The sequence below is a fragment of the Phocoena sinus genome, chromosome 2 (assembly GCF_008692025.1).
Source record: "Phocoena sinus isolate mPhoSin1 chromosome 2, mPhoSin1.pri, whole genome shotgun sequence".
Taxonomy (NCBI): Eukaryota; Metazoa; Chordata; class Mammalia; order Artiodactyla; family Phocoenidae; genus Phocoena; species Phocoena sinus.
The window spans coordinates 59,138,256-59,161,987 of NC_045764.1; the positions used below are offsets into that span (position 1 = coordinate 59,138,256).

Genomic DNA, 23,732 nt, shown 5'->3' on the forward strand with positions numbered 1-23,732 from the left:
TATGCAGCTATTTGTGGAACATTCTGGATATACTGACATGTTTAATTCTAACATACAAACAAGGAACAGAACAACCAGCAGAGAGCATTTTTAAGAATTCAACACATGTCCACTAAACAAAAGCTGTGGAGGGTCAGTGGCTGCTGACCTCCTTAGTTAATATCTATTTGCTACCTGTTCATTCACTTTGGAATCTACTTATATTAAGACGACATAGCAGCAACCAAAGTTTTAGAAAAACGTATGCAAGAAAGACTTAGATTGGGAAATTCTATTTTTTTTTCCTGTAAATCAGGAAAAGCCCGTTCACAGTACCATCCCCAGCCCAGCTCCTGAAATGGCAGTATTCCTTGAGGGCAAAGTTTGAGAATCACTGACCAATAAGGAAAAAGGACAAACTCCTCAGCCTATCAGTCAATGTCCTCTGCAATCTGGCCTTAACTACCTACCACCATCAACCCCTTTCCTGACACCCTGTGTTTCCCACCCGTCACTGCCTCAAGCATCCACGTGAGCCCTTATCTGTTCTACTTCTGCCCCACATGCTAATATTAATGCCTCCACGCCCAAGGAATAACCACAGCTGGCCCACTGAGGGAGCTCTCCCTGTATGCGTTGACTACATGCTATCTGCTTTTCTAATCACTTGGGTCTCATCTTCCCTGGTAGCTGCAAATCTTGAGGGCAGGGACAGCTTGTATTCTCAGAGCCCAGGAGGAAGCTGTTCTCCCTGTCAGGACCACAAGCTTCAGGACAGTGGCTGGGCCAGACTTCCAGGTGTTTGCTCCAGCATCCCACACAGCACAGCTGGCGGATGAACCAGGGAATATGCCCCATAGTACTGCTGAGAGACCGTGGGACCAGGGGCAAAGCTGGGTTCCGTACTTTCTCAACTACTGGAAAGCTGAGACCAGGGCCCTCACTGGGCCTCAGTCCATAGAGTAAGGAGTTGTTCGCTTGATCTAAATGGCCTCAAGGACCTACTCAGCTCTGCCCTCACAGGGCTGCCCTTCTACATGCGTACTTTTGCTCTCTCAGGGACTCCGGGTTCTGCCTAATTAACCAAATTCCCAGGGGCCGTATGAGGTTAACCAAAGACCTCAAAAAACTAGGGAGAACAGAAAGCTACTCCTAACACCTTTCCCCACACTGCTTCCAGAGCTACTGCTCTGGGTCCTCAAGCCAGATGCAGGGGCAGTCATTTGGAACTGACAGCTTGGTTTCCAACAAAACGTAAGGAAAAAAAGGGCACGTCAAATTGCATCTTCTGGCATATATGGTGGTTTTAACAATTTGCCCCCATCTCACACAACTGCCTTTTTAAGGTAAACTTTAAGTGGGCACTTAGAGGGGCTTCTGAGTTGAACGAATTCCTGCTGGAAAGACAAGCCCAGAACACTGACTCTTCTCCTCAACTAGGATCCTGAGGGTGTGCCCTGCCCACCCAGCACCAAGCACTGAGTGCCCTTTACCTGAGGTTACTGTGCAGCGACTCCCTGTTCCTTGAGCCGAAGTGAGGCAGGTCACATACTGGTGAAGCCACTGCTCTGAAGCCAAACTTCCTGGTTTCAAATCCTGGCTCTCATTTATAAGCTGTCTGAATTTGGGCAAGTTATATAACCACTTTGTGCCTCAGCTTCCTCATCTGTAAAACAGGGATGATAATAATAGCATCTATCTTACAGGGTATTGTGAGGACTTAAGGGGTTTAATATATTTCAAGTGTTAGAATGGTGCCTGACATATAGTAAGCACCATATTTAATGCTATTATGATGGTGATGAGTTGTACCCAGTAAATTAAGTGAACAGCTGCTTAGAGCGGGGGCAGGGCAGTCATGATAGGAGGGAGCCAAAAGGGAGAAAGACCAACCAGTTCAATCCTGGGGCTAGGAGCCACACAGAGATACCAGCTGGGATGGTCCTCCGTGAGCCAGCACACCCTATATATACTGGGGGTACCTCTGCAGCCATCACCTTTGCTGTCTCTCCTCTCCCCCAGTTACAGTGTCCAATAGGGATGAGGAGTAAAAGGAGAAGGCAATGAGCAAGGTTAGCTTTCTTCAGAAGAGCCCCAAAGACAGCAAAAAGATGTGAGAACTACTTTTGCAAGGGTGATTCAAACTGTGTGGCCTTGGACAAGTCACTTTACCTCCTTCACTTCTTCTCTGTGCCTCAGTATCCCTATCTGTCCAAGAGGTGTGAACCTGATGATCATTCAGCTCTGCATTCTAGGATTCTACAGTTCTAGCAGAACATCACTTTGAAGCTCCTCTCATCTCATTAAAAGAAGGCAGAAATGCCAGTGTTTCACAGCAAATGATTATGACACATCAAAAAGGGTTCAACTAGTCAGTCCCAGGCTGGCCACACAAAGGGACTGGCTGGCCCCTCTGCTCCTTCCCCTTATGTATCACTAGTCACTTCCCATCTCTTCCCTGCCATTTTCCTTGTCAACTACTATACCTTCTGCAGATTGGCTTCAGGGTGGCAGTTCTCTTCATTCAACTTGCCTACTGACTCCTGGCCTTTCTATGACCCCAGATACCTGACCACGCCTTCCTGCAGGCTTGGCCAAAGCCTCTCCAGCCTCTGTTCTGTGGGCTGCATGCACACCAGCTTCTGGCCTCTTGCGACACTCTCAACCTCAGCCATGCCCTAGGGCAGCAGAGGGAGAGTGCCAGTGCTCACCACACATGTGGCCAACTCACATACCTGGCTGCTTTCTAAGACAGCCCAAAGGAAGCCACCAGGAGGGCAAAAGAAAAGCCAGAGCATTCTCTGAGCAGGACTTTAAACATTTACAATAATATCAAACTATCTGTTAGCGTAAGAGGCCATACTGTCTCAAAGTAGCCCCTCCTTCTCCACTTCCCTCTCCTTTATAGACACAAAGTCCTATCAGCTGACAAAACCTTAAAATGAAATGGAAAATTAAATTAACTTCAGCCAACTAAATATATTCAGCAGGTTCAGGTTTAAGTCAGGTCTGCTTTTGTCACATTAGCTATGATTTTCGGAAGACTGGAATATATTTAAGATAATATCCATGCTTTGTGGCCATGCTTTTTTAACTCTCAATTTGCCGTTCTAGTTCCCTTATCTGTTACTAGATTGTGTTGATTAGGCTGCTGGCAACATTCATGTTTACAATTTTGCCTAAAACACAGAGCCTTCCATGAACAACACAGGCAAAGATAAAATAATAAATTAACTTTCACTCCTTTTTTTCAATTTTCTCTCTTCCTTTACAAAGATAGGCATATTTCTGGTAATAGTTTTAAAGCTGTGAAAAGGCTTTATTATATATTTTATTACAGAACTAGAAAATTTCAAAAAATAACTGTGTGGAACCACAAATAATTAAAAAGAAACATAAAAATAACCCCATAAAAAAGCATTCTGGCGCCTGTTAGAATTTTCCCTCAAATTACAAAATGTAGCTCTCCACGCTTTCCAATGATTGTTACGTTAGCCATGAATTTCTATTTCAGCTGAATATACTTTGATACAATTTTCCTTCTTAAGACATGGTCATGGCTCATTTTTTCTTCAATAGTTCTGTCATTTCAGGAACAACCTGCAAATTAAAAAAAAAAAATGTTATTAAGCAACTTGAGTCTTCATTGTGATATGGTCACAGCTCCTTAAGAAGTAAAAAGAGACCAAAAGAAACAATGTGAATCACTACAGAGGTACAAAGTGCCCCCTTCTCTCCCCCACCCAGGAACTCCCGGTTCACCCACAGCCTCTCTTCCCATCCGTGGGGAAACTATATATAAACCTTGGGAGGGAAAGGTCACCTGGGACACACGGCTGGCAGGGCCAAAGCCCACTCATGGCCTAGGAGCCTTTCTGACACAACCCCAAACCTCAGAAAGGCACCACAGAAAATAGGAAGTCCAACTTTTCTCTGTGCTGAGAATAGTGTATAGTTTTTACCTTCGTGTTTTCTAGCATTCTTCCTTCCCGCACTGCATTCCTGCCCTTCCTTCAAAGTCCACACCAGAGTCTCTTGCTTAGTCATGACTCCTGTCAACCTCCTCTAGTACTTGTTTTCTCATTGTTCATTCATTCATTCATCATTCATTTAACAAACACTGTGGCTGTTGTTCCTCGGCGTATGTTACTATCTTCTGGCACATAAAAATGAGCTGCATGCTGAACATTACCCATCATCACTCTTTATGAAAATCAAGGCCTTGTGCTGATGCAGTGGCTGGTCAGCAGACACAGTAAGAAACCACAGTGAGGGAAACTGACCGAGTTGGCTCCCACCTTAAAAAGGATTAATTACTAACCCTTGGTCTTGGCAGTTTAGTGGCTGCAACTGGAGCTTTTGGTGTGGAGCTGCTTTGTAACAGCCTGGACAACAGAGGAGGGCTACATGTGGGGACTGCAGGGGAATGTCACAGAGAGCCCACCTGAAAACTAGCTGAGCCACTCATGTAAAATATCAATTATACTCAGTCTTCCGAGGGGCTGTCGACTGCCCTAGCTCACAAAGATCCCAGCTGAACTTGCCACTGATGAATACAGCCTCTCAATTATTTAAGAGAGCTACATTTCCATTAGGTGGAAATAATGTGTTCGTACAAAATTTATTAAGGAAATTGTTGACATGTTGTTCCTTCCGAATGTCACTTTGTCTCCAGACTATTAAAAGGCCCATGTTTACCATGGAGCCAGGAGGCATTAGCTCAGGGGCAGCATTAAGTGCTGGCACCACTTCTTCCAGCTTTTCTCGGTGGAGAGACCATGAGCTTATGCCAGTCATACAGATGACATGCTAAATGAGCTTCATGTGGGACCTACGTGTTTCATGAAAAATAGGCTAGAGCTCAACTTCTTTTAAATAAAACATTAATTTGGTTTAGAACACAGTTTTTAAAAACCTTACAGAATGTCCACCTGCCACGCTCCCCAAAAAAGAGTCGAAGGGTCTTTCTCTCTCCATCCTCTACATCCTTTTCATTAGATCAACCTCAGACTTTCCAAGCATACCACACAATGCCTTAGTTAGGAAAAAGAACACATCAACTCAGTTGACTGCGTATCTGATGGTCTTAGCACACTGAAAGATCTGGATTCTTATTTTTATTTATTTTAGATACTGCACAGGCAGTTCCCTATTCAGTAAGACCAAATGAGAGTGAATTTATGTTTAAAATACGATAATCTACTGATGTAAGTCACAGCACAACTATATTTCACTCATTTACCTAGTATTTCCTCAGGATAAGCACTATGGGAGATAAAGAAGTTCAGGCCTGATTCCTGGCCGTGAGGAGTTCCACTCACTATTTGGAGAGAAGAGCCAGAGGCCTATGAACAACCCAATTAGAAATGTGCTCATCTTCCACTGTAATGTAAGAGGATGAGAAGAACGGCACTAAAAGCTCCAAATTCAGGAGTCCTGAGGAAAGTTGAGACTGGTGCAGACTAAGAAAAATCAGGACATTACCATGGAGAAGAAAAAGATACTGAGCAAAAAAATAAGGAGGCAAACAGATAAACACTGCAGGTTCCAGAGACAGTAAAGGGATTAGAATGACTCCAGTGAATGACTATGCTGGGAAGAGGTGAAAAAGGTTTAAAAAGACAGGAGATATGCCAAGTCTAATCAGTGGGAACACAATAGTCTCTCCAATGGAGATGGACAACTGGATATCCACACATACAAAAGAATGATGTTGGATTGGACCTTCACCTCACACCATATACAAAAATTAATTCAACATGGATCCACAACCTAATTATAAGAGCGAAACCCATAAGACTCTTGGATCATGACAACAGATTCTTAGATATGACATCCAAAACATAAGCAACAAAAGAAAAAAATAGATGAACTGGCCTTTATCAAAATTAAACCTTTTGTCATCAAAGGACATTATCAAGAAAGTGAAAAGACAACCTACAAAATGGGAGAAAATATTTAGAAATCATATGTCTGACAAGGGTTTAACATCCAGAATATATGAAGAAATCTTACAACTCAACAACAAAAAGACAAACAATTCAATTAAAAAATGGACAAAGGACTTGAATAAACATTTCTCTAAAGAAGATATACAAATGGCCAAAAAGCACACATGAAAAATGCTCAATATCACTGGTCATCAGAAAAATGCAAATCAAAACCACAATGAGATACCACTTCACAACCATTATTAGGATGGCTATAATAAAAGACAATAACAAGTGTCAGCCAGTGTATGGAGAAACTGGGGCCCTTGTATATTATTTGGTAGGAATGTAAAATGAGGCAGCCACTTTGTAAAACAGTCTGACAGTTCTTCAAAATGTTAAACATAGAGTTATAAAGTAAACCAGCAATTCCATTCCTAGATATATATCCAAACAAGACGAATCAGTGCACAAAAACTCATACATGAATGCTCATGGCAGCATTATTTACAACAGACAAAACATGGAAACAACTCAAAAGTCTATCAGCTGATGAATGGATAAACAGATTGTGGCACATCCATATGATGGCTATTACTTGGCAATAAAAAGGAATAAAGTGCTGATACATGCTAGAACATGATGAACCTTTAAAACATTATGCTAAGAATCCAGCCACAAAAGACCATATATTACATGATTCTATATCTAAGACTGGCAAATCTACAGAGACAGTAAGTAGATTAGTTGTTGCCAGGGGCTGGGGAGAATGTGAATAGGGAGTGGCTGCTAATGGGTATGGGGTTTCCGCTCAGTGTGATGAAGATGTTCCAGAATTAGACAGTAGTGATGGCTGCATAACTCTGTGAATATACTAAAAAAAAAAAAAAACCCCACTGAACTGTACACTTTAAAAGTGTAAATTTTACAGTATATGAATTACATCTCAGTAAAGCTATTATATTAAGAAAAAAACAAAGACCCCACTACCAGTCAGGTGGTGCCCTCTGCCCTATCACTCTAACTCTGATTATGATATTTACCATTTATTAAGCACCTACTCTGTAAATGTATGATAGGAAATACAAACAGGTAGGCTAATATTTAACACAGACTATACTAGGTGCAGTATAATCTCATTTAATTCTCATTACAAGGTAGTATAATATTTATAGTATCTATGAGAAAGCTTATATTCAGAGAGATTAAATAACTTGGCTAAGATAATTTAATTAGAATGTGCCCAAGACAGAATATGAAACAAAGCTCATAATTACCATACCATGTTATTTCTGTCATATGAAGAAAAAAAAAAAAAACCTTGTCCTAACTCATATGATTGTTGAAGGGTAAATTGAAAGGATGAATATAAGAAAATAAAATGTTATGCATATACATTTTTACTCCAGACATGATGAAATTTGGTGGACACAGTATCCCTTAGAGAATTATTAGTCTAATAGCTATATACACTTGTTATGTGTGATACAGTTTGAAATTTTTAAACAAAAATTTGATCTAAAAAAGCCATTTTTATACAGCTATTATTTGATTTATGATGTTATTTTAAGATCATAATCCCAAATAGATAATTTTCATTCATCATTTGCATACTTGTATTTTTCAAGTTGTTATACCTTTAAATATTTGATTTTTAAAGAGAGGGTGGCTCCAGTGAGAAGTATATTCACTGAGCCACCCTGTCTCTTCTTCTGTCAGAATTACTATAATATTCATCTGGAATCATTCTGATTTCAACTTAGAAAACAATCTGATTTCTATCTAGTTCTGCCTTGGCTGCTAGTCTGTCGAAGATGTGGTTCTATTTACTGCAACTTATCTAAGGTACAGGAGTAGCGGTGAACCACCCAGCTGTGGTACCTGATGAGCTGGAAAGGCAGAGTGATGAGAAAACGAACAGAATCAGGAGCCTGGCTTAGTTGTGCCAATAACTTGCTGAGCAGCTTCCCCAAATCACATCTCTCTGGGACACAGACAACTTAAGAAGAACACAGCCTGCATGTTACTCATATAGTAATAAATGGGAGGCTGCAACTCAAGCAGAATTTTTAGTATCTTCTTTACTAGTTTTTCCCCAAACTGCATTTTTAAGGACTGATTAACTTTCTCACTTTGTATTAATCAAAGGCATATAACGGTACTTCAGAACTTCTGAGCAGCATGAGATAGACACTACCATAATTTTAGCTAAAGGCAAATAAAAATTATGTCTTACTCCAAATAGTCTCCCTATAGTCAAATGTGGACTTCCTAAGGGATGGAAGATGACACTCCAGGCAAATGGCAGCCAAAAGAAAGTGTAGCTACACTCATATCAGACAAAAAGACTTCAAGACAAAAAAATTAACAAGAGACAAATTGGACAATGTATAATGAAAAAGGGACAGTTCATAAGAAGACACAACTTATTAACATATATGCACCTAACAGAGGAGCATCAAAATATATAAAACAACCATTAACAGACCTACAGGGAGAAATTGACAGCAACACAGTAATAGGAGATCCTACTTACATCAACCAATAGATAATTCAGACAGAAAGTCAATAAGGAAAGAGCAGCCTTAAATGAAAAGTCAGATCTGATTTGATAGATTTGTACAGAACAGGCCATCCAAATGCAGCAGAATACACATTCTTCTTAAGTGCACATGGAGTTTTCTCAAGGATAGACCATATGTTGGAACACAAAACAACTCTCAATACATTTAAGAAGACTGAAATCATTTCAAGCATCTTTTCTGATCATAATGGTATGAATCTAGAAATCAACTACAAGAAGAAAGCTAGAAAAAAATCATAAAAATGTGGAGAATGAACAACATGCTACTGAACAACTGTTGGGCCAATGAGGAAATCAAAGAAGAAATAAAAAATTACCTGAAGACAAAAGAAAATGAAAATATGACATACCCAAATCTATGGGATGGAGCAAAAGCAGTACTGAGAGGGAAGCTTATAGCAACGCAGGCCTACTTCAAGAAACAAGAAAAATCTCAAGTAAACAATCTACCCTCACACCTAAAGGAACCAGAAAAAGAACAAACAAAGCCCAAAGCCAGTAGAAGGAAGGAAATAATAAAGATCAGAGCAGAAATAAATGAAAGAGACTAAAATATGATAGAGAATCAGTGAAACTAAGAGCTGATTCTTTGAAAAGATAAACAAAATTGACAAACTATTAGCTACACTCACCAAGAAAAAAAGAAGGCTCTGATAAATAAAATCAACAAAAGAGAGAAATAACAATGGGTACCACAGAAATACAAAGGATTATAAGAGAATATTATGAACAGCTATATGCTAATAAACTGGACAGCCTAGAAGAAATGGACAAATTCTTAGAATCATACTACTTTTCAAGACTAAATCATGAAAAATAGAGAATGTGAATAGACCAGTCACTAGTACAGAGACTGAAACAGTAATAAAAAGCTCCCCAGAAAACAAAAGTTCAGAACCAGATGGCCTCACAGGTGAATTCTACTAAATATTCAAAGAAGCTTTAATACCCACCCTTCTCAAACTATTCCAAAAAACTGAAGAGGGAACGTTTCCTAACTCATTTTATGAGGCCAACATCATCCTGATACCAAACCCAGACACAGAAAACACAAAAAAAGAAAATTACAGACCAATCTCTCTGATGAATATAGATGAAAAAATCCTCAACAAAGTATTAGCAAACCAAATACAACAATACGTTAGAAGGATAACACACCATGATCAAGTGAGATTTATTCCAGGAATGCAAGGATGGTTCAACAACTGCAAATCAATTAACGTGACACACAACATTAACAAAATGAAGGACAAAAACCATATGATCATCTCAACAGATGCAGAAAAAGCACTTGACAAGATTCAACATCCATTTATGGTAAAATCTCTCAATAAAGTGGGTGCAGAAAGAATGTACTTCAACATAATAAAGGTCATATGTATCAAACCCACTAACATCACACTCAGTGGTGAAAAACCAAGTTATCCCTCTAAAATCAGGAACAAGACAAGGATGCCCACTCTCATCACTCTTATTCAACATAGTACTGGAAGTCCTAGCCAGAGCAAGTAGGCAAGAAAAAGAAATAAAAGGCATCCAAATTGGAAAGCAAGAAGTAAAAATGTCACTATTTGTGGATGACATAATTTGATATATAGAAAACCCTAAAGATTCCACCAGAAAACTATTAGAAGTAATAAATGAATACAGCAAAGCTTCAGGGTACCAAATCAACATACAAAAATCTGCTGCGTTTCTACATACTGCCAATGAACTAGCAGAGAGAAATTAAGACAACAATCCTGTTTACAATCACAACAAAAAGTATAAAATACCCAGTACTATATTTAACCAAGGAAGTGAAATACCTGTACAATGAAAACTGTAAGACATTGCTGAAAGAAACTGAAGAAGACATAAATAAATGAAAAGATATTCCATGCTCATAGACTGGAAGAATTAACACTGTTAAAATGTTGATACTGCCCAAAGCAATCTACAGATTCAATGCAATCCCTATCAAAATCCCAAGGACATTTTTCACAGAAATAGAACAAAAAATTCTAAAGTTTACATGGAACATGAAAGCCCCCCCAAAACCAAAGCAATCCTGAGGAAAAAGAACAAAGCTGGAGGTATCCCATGTTCTGATTTCAAACTATATAACAAAGCCATAGTAATCAAAACAGCATGGTATTGGCACAAAAACAGATACACAGATCAGTGGAAGAGAATAGAGAGCCCAGAAATAAACCCACACATATATAGAAAATTAATTTACAATGAAGGAACAAAGAACATACAATGGAGAAAGAATAGTCTCTTCAATAAATGGTGCTGGGAAAACTGGACAGCCACAGGCAAAAAAATGAAAATAGACCATGCCCCACACAAAAATCAATTCAAAATGGATCAAAGGGGCTTCCCTGGTGGCGCAGTTGTTGAGAGTCCGCCTGCCGATGCAGGGGACACGGGTTCATGCCCAGGTCCGGGAAGATCCCACATGCCGCGGAGCAGATGGGCCCGTGAGCCATGGCCACTGAGCCTGCGCATCCGGAGCCTGTGCTCCGCAATGGGAGAGGCCACAACAGTGAGAGGCCCACATACTGCAAAAAAAAAAAAAAAAAAAAAAAAAAAAAAAAAAAAATGGATCAAAGACTTGAATGTAAGACCTGAAACCATAGTACTCCCAGAAGAAAACATAGGCAGTATGCTCTTTGATATTAGTCTTAGCAACATCTTTCCAGATATGTCTCCTCAGGCAAGGCAAACAAAAGCAAAAAATAAACAAATGGCAAACTAAAAAGCTTCTGCATGACAAAGGAAATCATTGATAAAATGGAAAGACAACCTATGAAACAAGAGAAGATATCTGCAAATCATATATCCAATAAGGGATTAATATCCAAAATATGTAAAGAGTTCATACACCTCAACAACAACAAAATAAACACCCTGATTAAAAAATGGGCAGAGGAGCTGAATAGACATTTTTCCAAAGACGACATATGGATGGCCAACAGGCACATGAAAAGATGTTCAACATCACTAATTATTAGGGACTTGCAAATCAAAACCTCATTTCTGTTAGAATGACTATTATCAAAAAGGCAAGAAATAACAAGTGTTGGTGAGGAAGTGGAGAAAAGGGAACCCTCCTGCACTGCTGGTGGGAATGTAAATTGGTGCAGCTACTATGGAAAAAAGTATGGAGATTCCCCCCAAAATTAAGAATAGAACCACCACATGAACCAGCTATCCCACTCCTGGGTATTTATCTGAAGAATACAAAAACACTAACTTGAAAAGATGTACAGGTATTTAAAATGACCCATATACAAGGACCTACTGCACTGCACAGGGAACTCTGCTCAATGTTATGTGGCAGCCTGGATGGGAGGGAACTTTGGGGGAGAATGGATACATGTATATGTATGGCTGAGTTGCTTTGCTGTGCACCTGAAACTATCACAACATTGTTAATCGGCTATACTCCAATATAAAACAAAGAGTTTTTTAAAATTTTAAAAAAAGAAAAGAAAAGATATACGGGGACTCCTGAGTTCACTGCAGTATATTTACAACAGCCAAGATAGGGAAACAACCTAAGTGGCCATCAAACAGTGAATGGATAAAGAAGATGTGGTGTATACATATACAATGGGATACTACTCATCCATAAAAAAGATGAAATCTTGCCATTTATGACAACATGGATGGACCTTGACGGTATTATGCTAAAGAAATAAATCAGAGGGAGAAAGACAATTTCACTCATGTGGAATATACCCCCCCCCCACCAAAACAAAGTAAATGAACACACCAAATAAAAACAAACACATAAAATCAGAGAACAGAATAGTGGTTACCAGAGGGGAAGGGGCTTGGGGGAGGGTGCAATGAGTAAAGGGGATCAATGGTATGGTAATAGGTGGAAACTAAATTTTTGGTGGTCAGCATGCTGTAGGCTATACAGAAGTAGAAATATGAAACTTATGTAAACTTATTTAATTACTGAAACTTATATAATGTTATAAAACTATGTTATCTCAATAAAAAATCTTTAAAAAAAAATTTTTAGAAGTGCGCTTCTTAAAACACCAAAAATAGCTTGAGAATCTCAGGTTGGAAATCAGCTGACTGGATGATCTTTGAGGTCCCTTTCCACTTTTACTGTCCTAGGACTCTCAATGAGATATCTCTTTGATCATGTACATGCGCACAAACACACACACACATACAATATAGATACATACACTCTCTCATGTTAATGCATAATGTGTGGGACACCACTGCATCTATCATTGCTACAAAGATAGCAATGATATCCTGCCTTGAGGCAGGAGCATCTCTGTAGCAATGATAGATGCAACGGTGCCCCACACAGTATGAACATCACAAATTTCCGACTGTCTAACTCTTCATTCTTTTATCCAGTAAGCCCCACATGTCAGTAGCAATACACCGTACACAAGCAGACAGAATAATATAACTTAAAATAAACAAAATTACTTATAGATTTACTCAAATATTCTCGAGGAAAAGTAAAAGCTAACTACAGTAGATGCCTGTCTGCAAACATATCAACGTGATACATGGTTAAGGTTCAGAAAGTGTTTGCTTTCATTTTTAAATTAAAAGGTCTTTATTCCTTTATCTGTATCTCACTGGAACTAAATGCTTTCTACTTGAACAAAGGTATTATTATACAGAAATACAAAAACATTTATCTTTTTCATACTAACTTTTCCTCCCACTGGGATATCTTGGTCAAATGACTGCCACTACTGTTTGTTCTTACATAGTTGGGCCAGGTCACAGGAGCAGGTAACCTACCTAAACCCTAAATTTCAGATACAGAACCCCAGGATCACAGAAGAGGGGGTGTATTTTTCCCATGCAATATAAGGCTCTTTTGGGAGGGGGGAGGTTCCATGGGGAAAGCTGCCCTATGCTGACCCAGGACAATAGCCCCAATTCTAGTCTCTCCATGAAGTCTGGACCATTACTGAATAATTCTGAGCATTTGAAGGGCCCATCTTTCACTGAGCATGAACACACACTTCAAAATACAGATGTGCTCTCAAAGTGTACTCGTTAGTTCATCTGGATCATAAACAGTGCTGGAGAAGCCATGGTAATGGGCCAACCCTCTTGCTGGGGAGACCACCCCTGGCTCTGTTCTCAGGTTGCAGCCTCTCCATTAAGGCCCACAGTAGCTCATTATACTTCTATGCAAGGGGTTCCTCACTCCAGTAAACCCAGGGTTGGATGCTACTTTCAGAGCCTCAATTCCTGCATGAGTGATTTCTGCACAAGGTGACCTGGAAGCCAGTAGACAGGCCCTGAGGGACAAAAAGAGGCCAGGCTATGCATAAGCTATTACCTTTAAGTGTGGCCAAATGAATATCAGGTGCTCAACAATAACACTAAAGTAATTCTCTCACGGAGAGGGCAAATACAGGGGTGGTAGCAGGGTAGAATGAACACTCAAAGAAACGAAGAGTGCGAGGAGTGGGAAATAAGTGTCCTTCTCTACAGCTGTCACTGTTAGGAAGGCCTGTGACTCTCAAACTGAGCAAGCAGAGCATACTTGCTGAGTAGATAAAGTCGACTTGAGTGCCCACTCATCCCATGAAAAGCTACAGCATCACTAGTAAATCTCTGAATGAGGGGTTATGATGTGAATTTCTTTAAGGTACCTGCCAAATGTGGTTCTAGGTTATAATTACTTGAGTCATTTCACACTGTATACTAACTTGGCATATGAGATGCCAAGAGCCATGTGGATATTTGAAAGATAATATGGACTTCTTAAAGGGAAAGTTATAATGCTCTATATAAACATCATATATTAAGCAGAACAACTCTTCACTTTAAGTAGTTCAAAACTGCGTATATTAATATATACATACACAGACAGACACAGATACACAAACACACAATGTTTTCCTATAATAGCTTCCTCCTGACCAACTCCTGGAGGTTGCTGGATGACAACCTAGATAACAGCCATCACTCTCAAGGCCAACTTACCTTAAATAAATCTGCAACTATTCCATAATCTGCCACTTGAAAAATTGGAGCTTCTGGGTCTTTGTTAATAGCCACAATTGTCTGTGAAACAAAAAGAAAGAGTTTGGCCTTTATAAGAAAACATACCACACAGATTGATGGTTCTGTTCTAACTTCCCTAACAACAAATTTGTATTCTTAAAAATGTCTACCATATAAGATTAGTTTGATTAATGTATGCCAATATTGTAAGTTTAGAAATTTCTGGATTGGAACATAACAAGATTATCTCCCACCCCCACCACTAGCCCACTGCAGTACTAAAAAGGCTTTAAATCATTATTTTTTAAAGTTATTTTTTTACTTATAAAAATAAATGTTTTAGGTAAGTAACAAATCAGAGGAGCAGATTCTCGGAAGACAGCCAACTAGGAAGCACTGGGAATCTGTCTCCTTACGTACACTACAACTGAACTGGCAGAATCTTTCTAATGTAACCATTTTGGAACTTTGGAATCTATTAAAGGTTTGCAACTTCCAGGGGAAGACTTGCATGGTAAACTGTAGCTCTTAGCAAAACAGTTGCTACCCACCCCCCAATTCCCAGCCCTAGTGGCAGGTAGCTGTGCACATGTTCCTGGGGCAACTTTCACACAGCTTACAGGAGCCAGAGTGGGCAAAAAGGACCCTGTTCTCCAAATATTGAGGATCTGTGCTTTGATCATGGAATGCTGCTTCTGATCACAAAGGTGCAAAGAGGACAGTGGCTACTGCTGTTGTACCTTAACCAACATTGTTCATGCCTTCCCCCTCCCGTCAAAGTTATTTCCAGGAGATTTAAAGGATCAGTGGCTCTTCATTTTTCTCTTTTTCCCCTTTTGGGAGCCAGACATTAAAGCCTAGGACACTGAAAAGCAAATGCATATCAGGAGAAAACTACAAAGTGACCACACATGCCCAGGGAAAGGCACAGGCTCTGAAAAGACCCAAGAAGACAGTAAGTTTATACCTCAGGTAAATACTTGGCACAGAGACAGCCTACAACAATCAAAAAAACAAGAACAATAATAAGCAAAAACAATAACCAAAAACCCAGCAAACCTGGGGAAAAAGGAGAACCTGATTTCCAGAGATACCACATTATTAGATTCAAGCATCCAGCTTTCAACAAAAAAAATCACAAGGCATACAAAGAAACAAAAAAGTATGGCCTATTCAAAGGAAAATAAAAACTCAACAGAAACTGTTCCTGAAAAAGACCTGATGGCAGATCTACTAGACAAAGACTTTAAAACAGTCATCTTACAGATGCTAAAAGAACTAAAGGAAAATGAGGAGAAGGTCAAGAAAACAATGTGTGAACAAAATGGAAATAGTGATAAAGAGAAAACCCAAAAAGAAACCAAAAAGACATTCTGGAACTGAAAAGTACAAAAACTGAAATGAAAAATTCACTAGAGGGACCCAAAGGCAGACTTGAGCATGCAGGAGAATGAATCAGCAAATTTGAAGACAGGATGATGGAAATTAACAAGCTTGAAGAACAGAAAGAAAAAAGATTTAAGAAAAGTGAACAGAGCCTAAGGCACCTGTGGATCACCATTAAGAGGACCAAAATACCTATGGTGGGAGTCCCAGAAAGATAAGAGAGAGAAGAGGGCAGAGAGAATATTTAAAGAAATAATGGCTGAATATTTAAAGAAATAATTTGATTAGAGATATGAATAGAAACAGCCAAGAAACTCAAAAAACTTCAAGTAAGACGAATTCAGAGATCCACACCAAGACACAAAATCACACTTTCAAAAGCTGAAGATAAAAAGAGAATCTTGAAACCAGAAAGAGAGAATTGATTTGCTACACACAAGGAATCCTCAATAAGACTATCAGCAGATTTTCCATCACAAACTTTGGAGGCCAGAAGGTAGTGAGCTGACATATTCAAAGTGCTAAAAGAAAAAAACTGTTGACCAATAATCCTATATCCATCAAAACTGTCCCTCCAGTGACTTTTGCAGAAATTGAAAAACTCATCCTAGAATTCATATGGACTCTCAAGGGACCCTAAATAGGACCATTGAAATAGAAGAGGGAGCCCAGGAATAAACCCTCACATATATGGTCAAATGATTTTTGACAAGGGTGTCAAGATCATTCAATGGGGAAAGGACAGCCTTTTCAAAAATGGTGTTGGGAAAACTGGATATCCACATACAAATAAATGAAGTTTGCCCCTTACCTAACACTATATACAGAAACTAACTCAAAGCAGATCAAAGATTTAAACATTAGACCTAAAACTACAAAACTCTAAGATGAAAAACATAGGGCAAAAGCTGCATGATGTTGGTTTTGGCAATGATTTCTTGGATATGACATCAAAGGTATACGCAATAAAAAAACAGACAAATTGAACTTCATGGAAATTAAAAAATTTTGTGGATCCAAAGGCACTATCAACAGAGTAAAAAGGTAACCCAGAGAATGGGAGAAAATATTTCAAATCATATATCTGATAACGGATTTTTAAAAATTAATTAATTTGTTTTTGGCTGTGTTGGGTCTTCATTTCTGCATGTGGGCTTTCTCTAGTTGTGGCGAGCAGGGGCTACTCTTTGTTGTGGAGCACGGGCTTCTCATTGCAGTGGCTTCTCTTGCAGAGCATGGGCTCTAGGCGCACAGGCTTCAGTAGTTGTGGCTCACGGGCTCTAGAGCGCAGGCTCAGTAGTTGTGGCACACGGGCTTAGTTGCTCCGTGGCCTGTGGGAGCTTCCCAGACCAGGGCTCGAACCCGTGTCCCCTGCATTGGCAGGCAGATGCTTAACCACTGCGTCACCAAGGAAGTCCCATGATAAAGGATTAATATACAGAATATATTCAAAAACCTACTAAACTCAACAACAAAAAAACCAAACTACACGATTCAAAAATTGGGTGAATGACTTCCATAGCCACTTCTCCAAAGAAGATATACAAATGGCCAATAAGCACATGAAAAAATGCTCAACATCACTGATCATTAGGGAAATGCAAGCCAAAACTACAATAAGATACTACCTCAGATCCATCAGGACGGCTACCATCAAAAAAACAGAAAAGTGCTGACAAGGGTGTGAAAAAATTGGAACCCGTGTGCATTGTTGGTGGGAATGTAAAATGGTACAGTTGCTGTGGAAAACATTATGGTGGTCCCTCAAAAAATTAAAAAGAGAATTACCATATGATCCAGCAATTCCACTTCTGGATGCATACCCAAAAGAATTAAAAACAGGGCCTTGAAAACATATTTGTACACCCATGTTCATAGCACCCTTACTCACAAAGGCTAAAACTTGGAAGCAACCCGAGTATCCATAGATGGACGAATGGATAAGCAAAATGTGGTGCATACATACAATGGAATATTATTAGCCTAAAAATGAAGGAAATTCTGACACATGCTGCATGGATTAACCTTGAGGACATTATGCTAAGTGAAATAAGCCAGTCAGAGAAAGAGAAATACCAAATGATGATCCTACTTAAAAGATGTACTTAGAATAGTCAAAATCATAGAGACAAAAAAAATAGAACTGTGGTCGCCAGGATCTGGAGAGTGTTGGGGGAGACTGGGACGTTACTGTTTAATGGGTATGGAGTTTCAGTTTTACAAGACGAAAAGAGTTCTGGAGTTGGATAGTGGTGATGGGTGCACAACATTATGAATGTATTTAATACCACTGACAGTGGGTACACATCTAATTTTACACTTAAAAATGGTTAAGATGGTAAATTTTTTTGTGTATTTTACCATGCAAAAAATATTAAGTGCAGTGTACTAAAAAATTTGAATTTTCTGTATATAAATTATACCTCAATAATCTGACTTAAACCAAACAAACCAAATATAACTGGAAAGTTTGGCAGTTCATCGAAAAATTTTAGATATATTGAATGAAAACCATGGATGAAAAATTAATTAACTTATTTTATATTTGGAGTGCTTTATTCAATAAGACACTTAGAAGTCTACTTTATAAAATCATCATGAGATACATATTAGAGTCAATCCTCAGCTTATTTCACTTATAAAATGATTAGTATTTTCTATCTCCTATTAACAAGTATATATATTTAAACTTGTGACTATAAATGTTAGATTTCAACTTTAAAAAAGTAACAAATCCATATCCTAATTCCTAATCCATATCCTAATCCTAATAGGCTTTGTAGCTCACTATTTATCCTCCATGTATTGCATTCAATTTAGTATTTTAAAATTACTATTCTGGGTCTATGTGAGAATACAAAAGTTAACTATCTAGTCAGCCTGTTAAGATGAACTTTAAAACAAAAAAGTTTAAGTCTTTATGTATGCAGCAAATATAAATAAATGTAATAAAGCAAGTAAATTACGACATCGCCTACAAAAACTACCACAAGTTCTTCTTATCCCCTATAAAATTTTTAAGTGTAAAAGGTTATAATGACAGATCAGTAACAGATTAAGGAGAAATAGTCACTAAAAAAGGTGTTATGTTTACACAATTATTTGATTAACAACAGACTTATTTATAACTTACAAATAGTTTGGTATTCCCCACAGATGCTTCTAACACCATTGCAATTAAAGTAAAATTAGAGTTTTGACTCTAACATGCTGTTATTTTAATAAAAAGATCATAATAATGTGAATCTCTAGAAGAAAAATTAAGTACTTCCCTGCCTATTACACCATCTCACGAAAACAGCTGGAACACCTTTTTAAAGTATTTTGATATAGTCTGACTTAAAATATAGGCTACATGACATTATTCCCCTAGAGGGGAATTCCCCTAGAGGGGCCCTGAGGCGGAATATTCCAGAATATCTGAAACTGGCGCACACTGTAGTCCAGGTAACTAGTGATCCAGAGAAACATGCCATATATATTAAAGTATGGTCAGAGACGATAAACGAGGGTTTCAATATGAGCCTCAAATCCAAAGTCACAAGGACAAACATTCTGAATCACAGGCATTGATTTGCATCGAGGTGTTTCTCTTCTGGGAATATGTAGCCCGCTTCACAGCTACTAGCAGAGATTTATTAAGTTAACGATGGTTAATGATTTTCCTGGAGGCCACCTAGTCAAATGTCTGACAGTTTAATCATCTGAAAGCTTTTTCATCCCACTATATAAAAGTTATTTTTAAAGAAAGAGCACGTAACTGTGGGAAAGGAACCACTATAGTATTCAAGAAAAAAGATTTGGGCTGTTCACAGGTTTTCAGATTACTAAAAGAATATTCCTGAATTATCAACTGTAAATAACTATGATAAAATCTTACTTGCACCTTAGAGCTCTTTTAATATGTCCCTATAAATGCATGTTCTTCTTCCTTACAGACCTTTTAAAGCACAGACTGTATTCAACCATATTAATATGTATACAGTTCCATCAAATATCATATTCTTTCAACTAGACCACAATGCTAACTACAACTACAGCTTATATGTAATGCAACTATCAGATTTAAACCAATCACTTAATATTCCATTTTAGAGCTTAACCAAAATTACAACCTAAGACTGCTGTGTCTCCCACACAAGACAGTGATGGCAGGGACTATGTCTTTTTCATTTGAGCATCTCCAGCATCTAGTACAAAGTACACATGTTTAATAAATATTTGTTGATGGCATGGAGAGACAAATTCTTGGCTCAAGTTTATTCTTATGGATTGTTCCCCAACACTGGTCTCCTTATTTCAATTATTCTTTTTGCTTTGACTATCTAGTCCAGTTCTCCCAATCCAGCCCTGTTGGCATGTAATGAGAACTTTCACCAAGATCATCTAGGCAGGTAGAGTCTTTTATTTTAGAGAAGCAGAATTCTAGATATGTCTGAACTGGCCCAGCTAAAGATATTTTTTAAGGTTGCTGGTGTTGGAGTGGTTTTTTTCCTCTAATGCAGCAATAACATTTTCCCCATTGGCACTGCTGTTTTCAGAGCTCAGTAAAGAAACCTGCCATCCAACTGTGAAATCTGACTGATTTGGGGCCAATTCATTTAGAGGTTACAAGGAGGTAGTGCATGCATCTTTTCAAGTTAGAAGTTAAACCTATTAAAAGTTTTATTACCTTTTATATCAAACTTCCATCTGAATGGATAAAAGCAGGAGTGTCAGAGGCATCTCTGACTTCATGAAAGACTAAGTTCATAATTCAAACTGTGCATTGTTATGCATGAATTAGTGTGTCATATTCTGAAATATATGTTCACAGAGTCATCACACATAGAGTCCAAGTAGCAAGTTAAAATCAAGTGTTTCCTCTATACTCTGTATTTTTGACAATTACTGAGGTTTTGAGACACTCCAATCCAAAACATGTCAGTCGCAGTTTAGTAGCAACCCAAGAAGAGGGGCCTTGCTGTGGTATGAGGGTGGAAACGTTAGGGGACTAGGGTGAAGCAGAGAGAGAACCAGGCATCAGAACCTCATACACTAGATAAGTCAGAACCTCATCAAGTTGTTTTCACCCCACATTTTCTATCCATAGATTGTCAGAGCTGAAAGGGATCTTAGAGATCAGCACCCAACACCTGCATTTGGCAGACACAGAACTGAGGTACCAATAGGACATGTCACGTGGTAAGTTGGCAGTGGAGCTGGGATTCAGGTTCACACCTCTTTCCATGACATAGCACTGCCTCTCCTACCAATGGTACATCTTCAGGCAGGGTACAGTAGCTTATTTATCTTTCAGTTCCTAGATTTGTGTTCATGTGAATGGTTCTACTATACACACTATAACTACATGGAAACATACCAGTCAAACCCAAGTTTTAAAATATGAAAACTTTTCCTCTTAGCATCTTTATTGTTGTGTAGTTACCTTGCTGTCTTTCATCCCAGCTAAATGTTGGATGGCTCCAGATATTCCTACAGCAATATAAAGTTCCTGAAACAAAAGAGACCATATCATTAGTATGTATTTATATTATACCTTCCAAAGTATTTGCTATTAGCAACCTGAGTCTTACACCAAAAGTATTTTAAATAGAATAGATGCAATATGTATTACTTAAATTATGCTTTCCTCCTTCTCTGATCTCCCTAACCCATAGTCCTCATTTTCCTCTGAATTCCTATAGTAGTGGTGGTATAATAATAAATACATGGATAATGAGAGTTACTGAGCATTAACTATGTGTCAACCACTGTGCTAAGCATTTTACATCAACTGTTTCACTTAATCTCACAATTTCCTGTGAGGTAGCACTTTTTTGTCTATGCTACTCATTTGGATAACCACACTTGAACTCATCACTCTGTATGTAACCATTCACAATACACACACATTGTATATTAACATATAGACACATACACGTACACATATTAAAATATATTTTGACTTAATTGTTTGCCTTCTCATGGATATTTGTGGAAGTGGTAATTAGGGTATATTTATTAAGCTTCATATTTAGAAAAACCAAAAATACAAATCAGTCTCAAGAGTCATGCACACACACACAATCTCCTTAACTAAAAAATAACAAATTTCTCAAAGGCATAGAATGAACCTTTGTATTTCTAATGTCTAATAAGTGGGTCACCGCACTGTAGTTTCTAAGTAAATGTTGATGATATTTGCATCTCTTCCTACCCCTCTGCCCCCACTAATTACAAAGGGAATGACGACTTACTGATGCTCTCTGTCCCTTTATCTAAAATTTTTAAAGTATCCATGTTTGACAAGTAAAATTCACTATTATCATGGAAAACTGACTTAATAAGTGCTTAATTAAAAGAGCTTAGCTGCTCTATTCTGTCTAGTAGGGATAATTAAAGCTTCAACTGAAAAGCTTTTCCCACACATAAACTGAACTAACAAGTCCTGGCTTGGGTAGGGGGTGCACCTACCACGTAACCAAAATAACACTACAGTTTTGTCACAAATGACAGTAAAGTTTCTCCTCAATATGAATAACATGGAAGGCATTGAAGGTGGCTCTGTCACACTCAGTTTTATTACAGGGCAGATACTTCGAAGTCAGTGACAGTGTCAGGTGGTCCCACTTTGTTTTCTGTACTGCTCATAATCTTATTTATGAGCATTGGACCTTTCTTAAAAAGCTCCCCACGATGCTCTAATGTATAGCTAGAGCTGAGGCCCAGTAAAACAGATGATCCTCAGTTCTTGTGCAGCTTGAAACCTGTAACTCGACACAGCACACTGACAGCATATCTCTGGGTCTCATCTTTAAAGGCATAAAGTGTCCATTGCTTCTAGAGCAGTGAGATACACTGTGTACTCCGGAAAGGACACAACCTAGCCCCCATTGTGAGTTAATCATCTAAAAATCTAAAATGAGCTGGGCTTGTTTTCTGATTCAACTTGCTCTATAGTTAACCATCAAAAGCCTGAAGATAAGAGCAATTTGGCCTAAAGAGACTGTGTCTTAGGGTGGAGGGTATACTGCAGAAAGTAAAATGTATGGGTGAGGATAAAAAGCAATCCCATGCTCCATGATTCTATCTTAAACATAATCCAATGTGTCAATTATGACCATACACAGCTGGACAATACAATAAGGCCCTGTCATTATACTGTCTTACCAGACATGGACACTCACATGAGTAATAAACAAGCACCACTATTTTCCATTGAAGATTTTACAGGTAACTTCAATTGATAATTTTAGCACCATTTCAGTTTATTCTGACTAGCATTTCTTTCAAGAAAGAACATTCATTAAATTATTAATCAAAATATACTTACTAAATCCTACATTCAGGAAAACCAGGCCAAAAAGTTCTAATGTAAAGATTTTTAAAGTAAGATATTTAGACAGACACTGTCTCGCTAACCACTCTTTTAAGTATTCTCAAAGCAAGTATTGGGAAGGGTCAATAGTTCTGTAAATGAGTCTTTCTGACATACATGTCTTCATTAAAATTCAGCCAGTTTGGGCTTCCCTGGTGGTGCAGTGGTTGAGAATCCGCCTGCCACTGCAGGGGACATGGGTTCGAGCCCTGGTCTGGGAAGATCCCACATGCCGCAGAGCAACTGGGCCCGTGAGCCACAACTACTGAGCCTGCGCCTCTGGAGCCTGTGCTCCGCAACAAGAGGCCCGTGCACCGCGATGAAGAGTGGCCCCCGCTCGCCGCAACTAGAGAAAGCCCTCCCACAGAAATGAAGACCCAACACAGCCAAAAATAAAATAAATAAATTTATTTTAAAAAAAAGAAAATTCAGCCAGTTTTAAAAGCTGCTCCATTTGCATTATAAAATGCTAATAAAAAATGCTGATTCACTCTGG

General features: G+C 38.6%; 1 protein-coding gene across 1 annotated transcript in view; it reads right to left on the minus strand.

Annotated features, from left to right (window-relative positions):
• Positions 1–3,273: 3,273 nt before the first annotated feature.
• The window catches only part of ETFA (electron transfer flavoprotein subunit alpha), an 89,697-nt gene continuing 69,238 nt past the window's right edge, over positions 3,274–23,732 (minus strand). Inside the window, exons 10-12 of the mRNA XM_032624328.1 lie at positions 21,305–21,370; positions 14,470–14,550; positions 3,274–3,579 (exon numbers count right to left, since the gene is read on the minus strand). Of these exons, the coding sequence (XP_032480219.1) occupies positions 3,541–3,579; positions 14,470–14,550; positions 21,305–21,370 (186 nt within the window). The 3' untranslated portion in view covers positions 3,274–3,540. The remainder of the gene's footprint in view (positions 3,580–14,469; positions 14,551–21,304; positions 21,371–23,732) is intronic.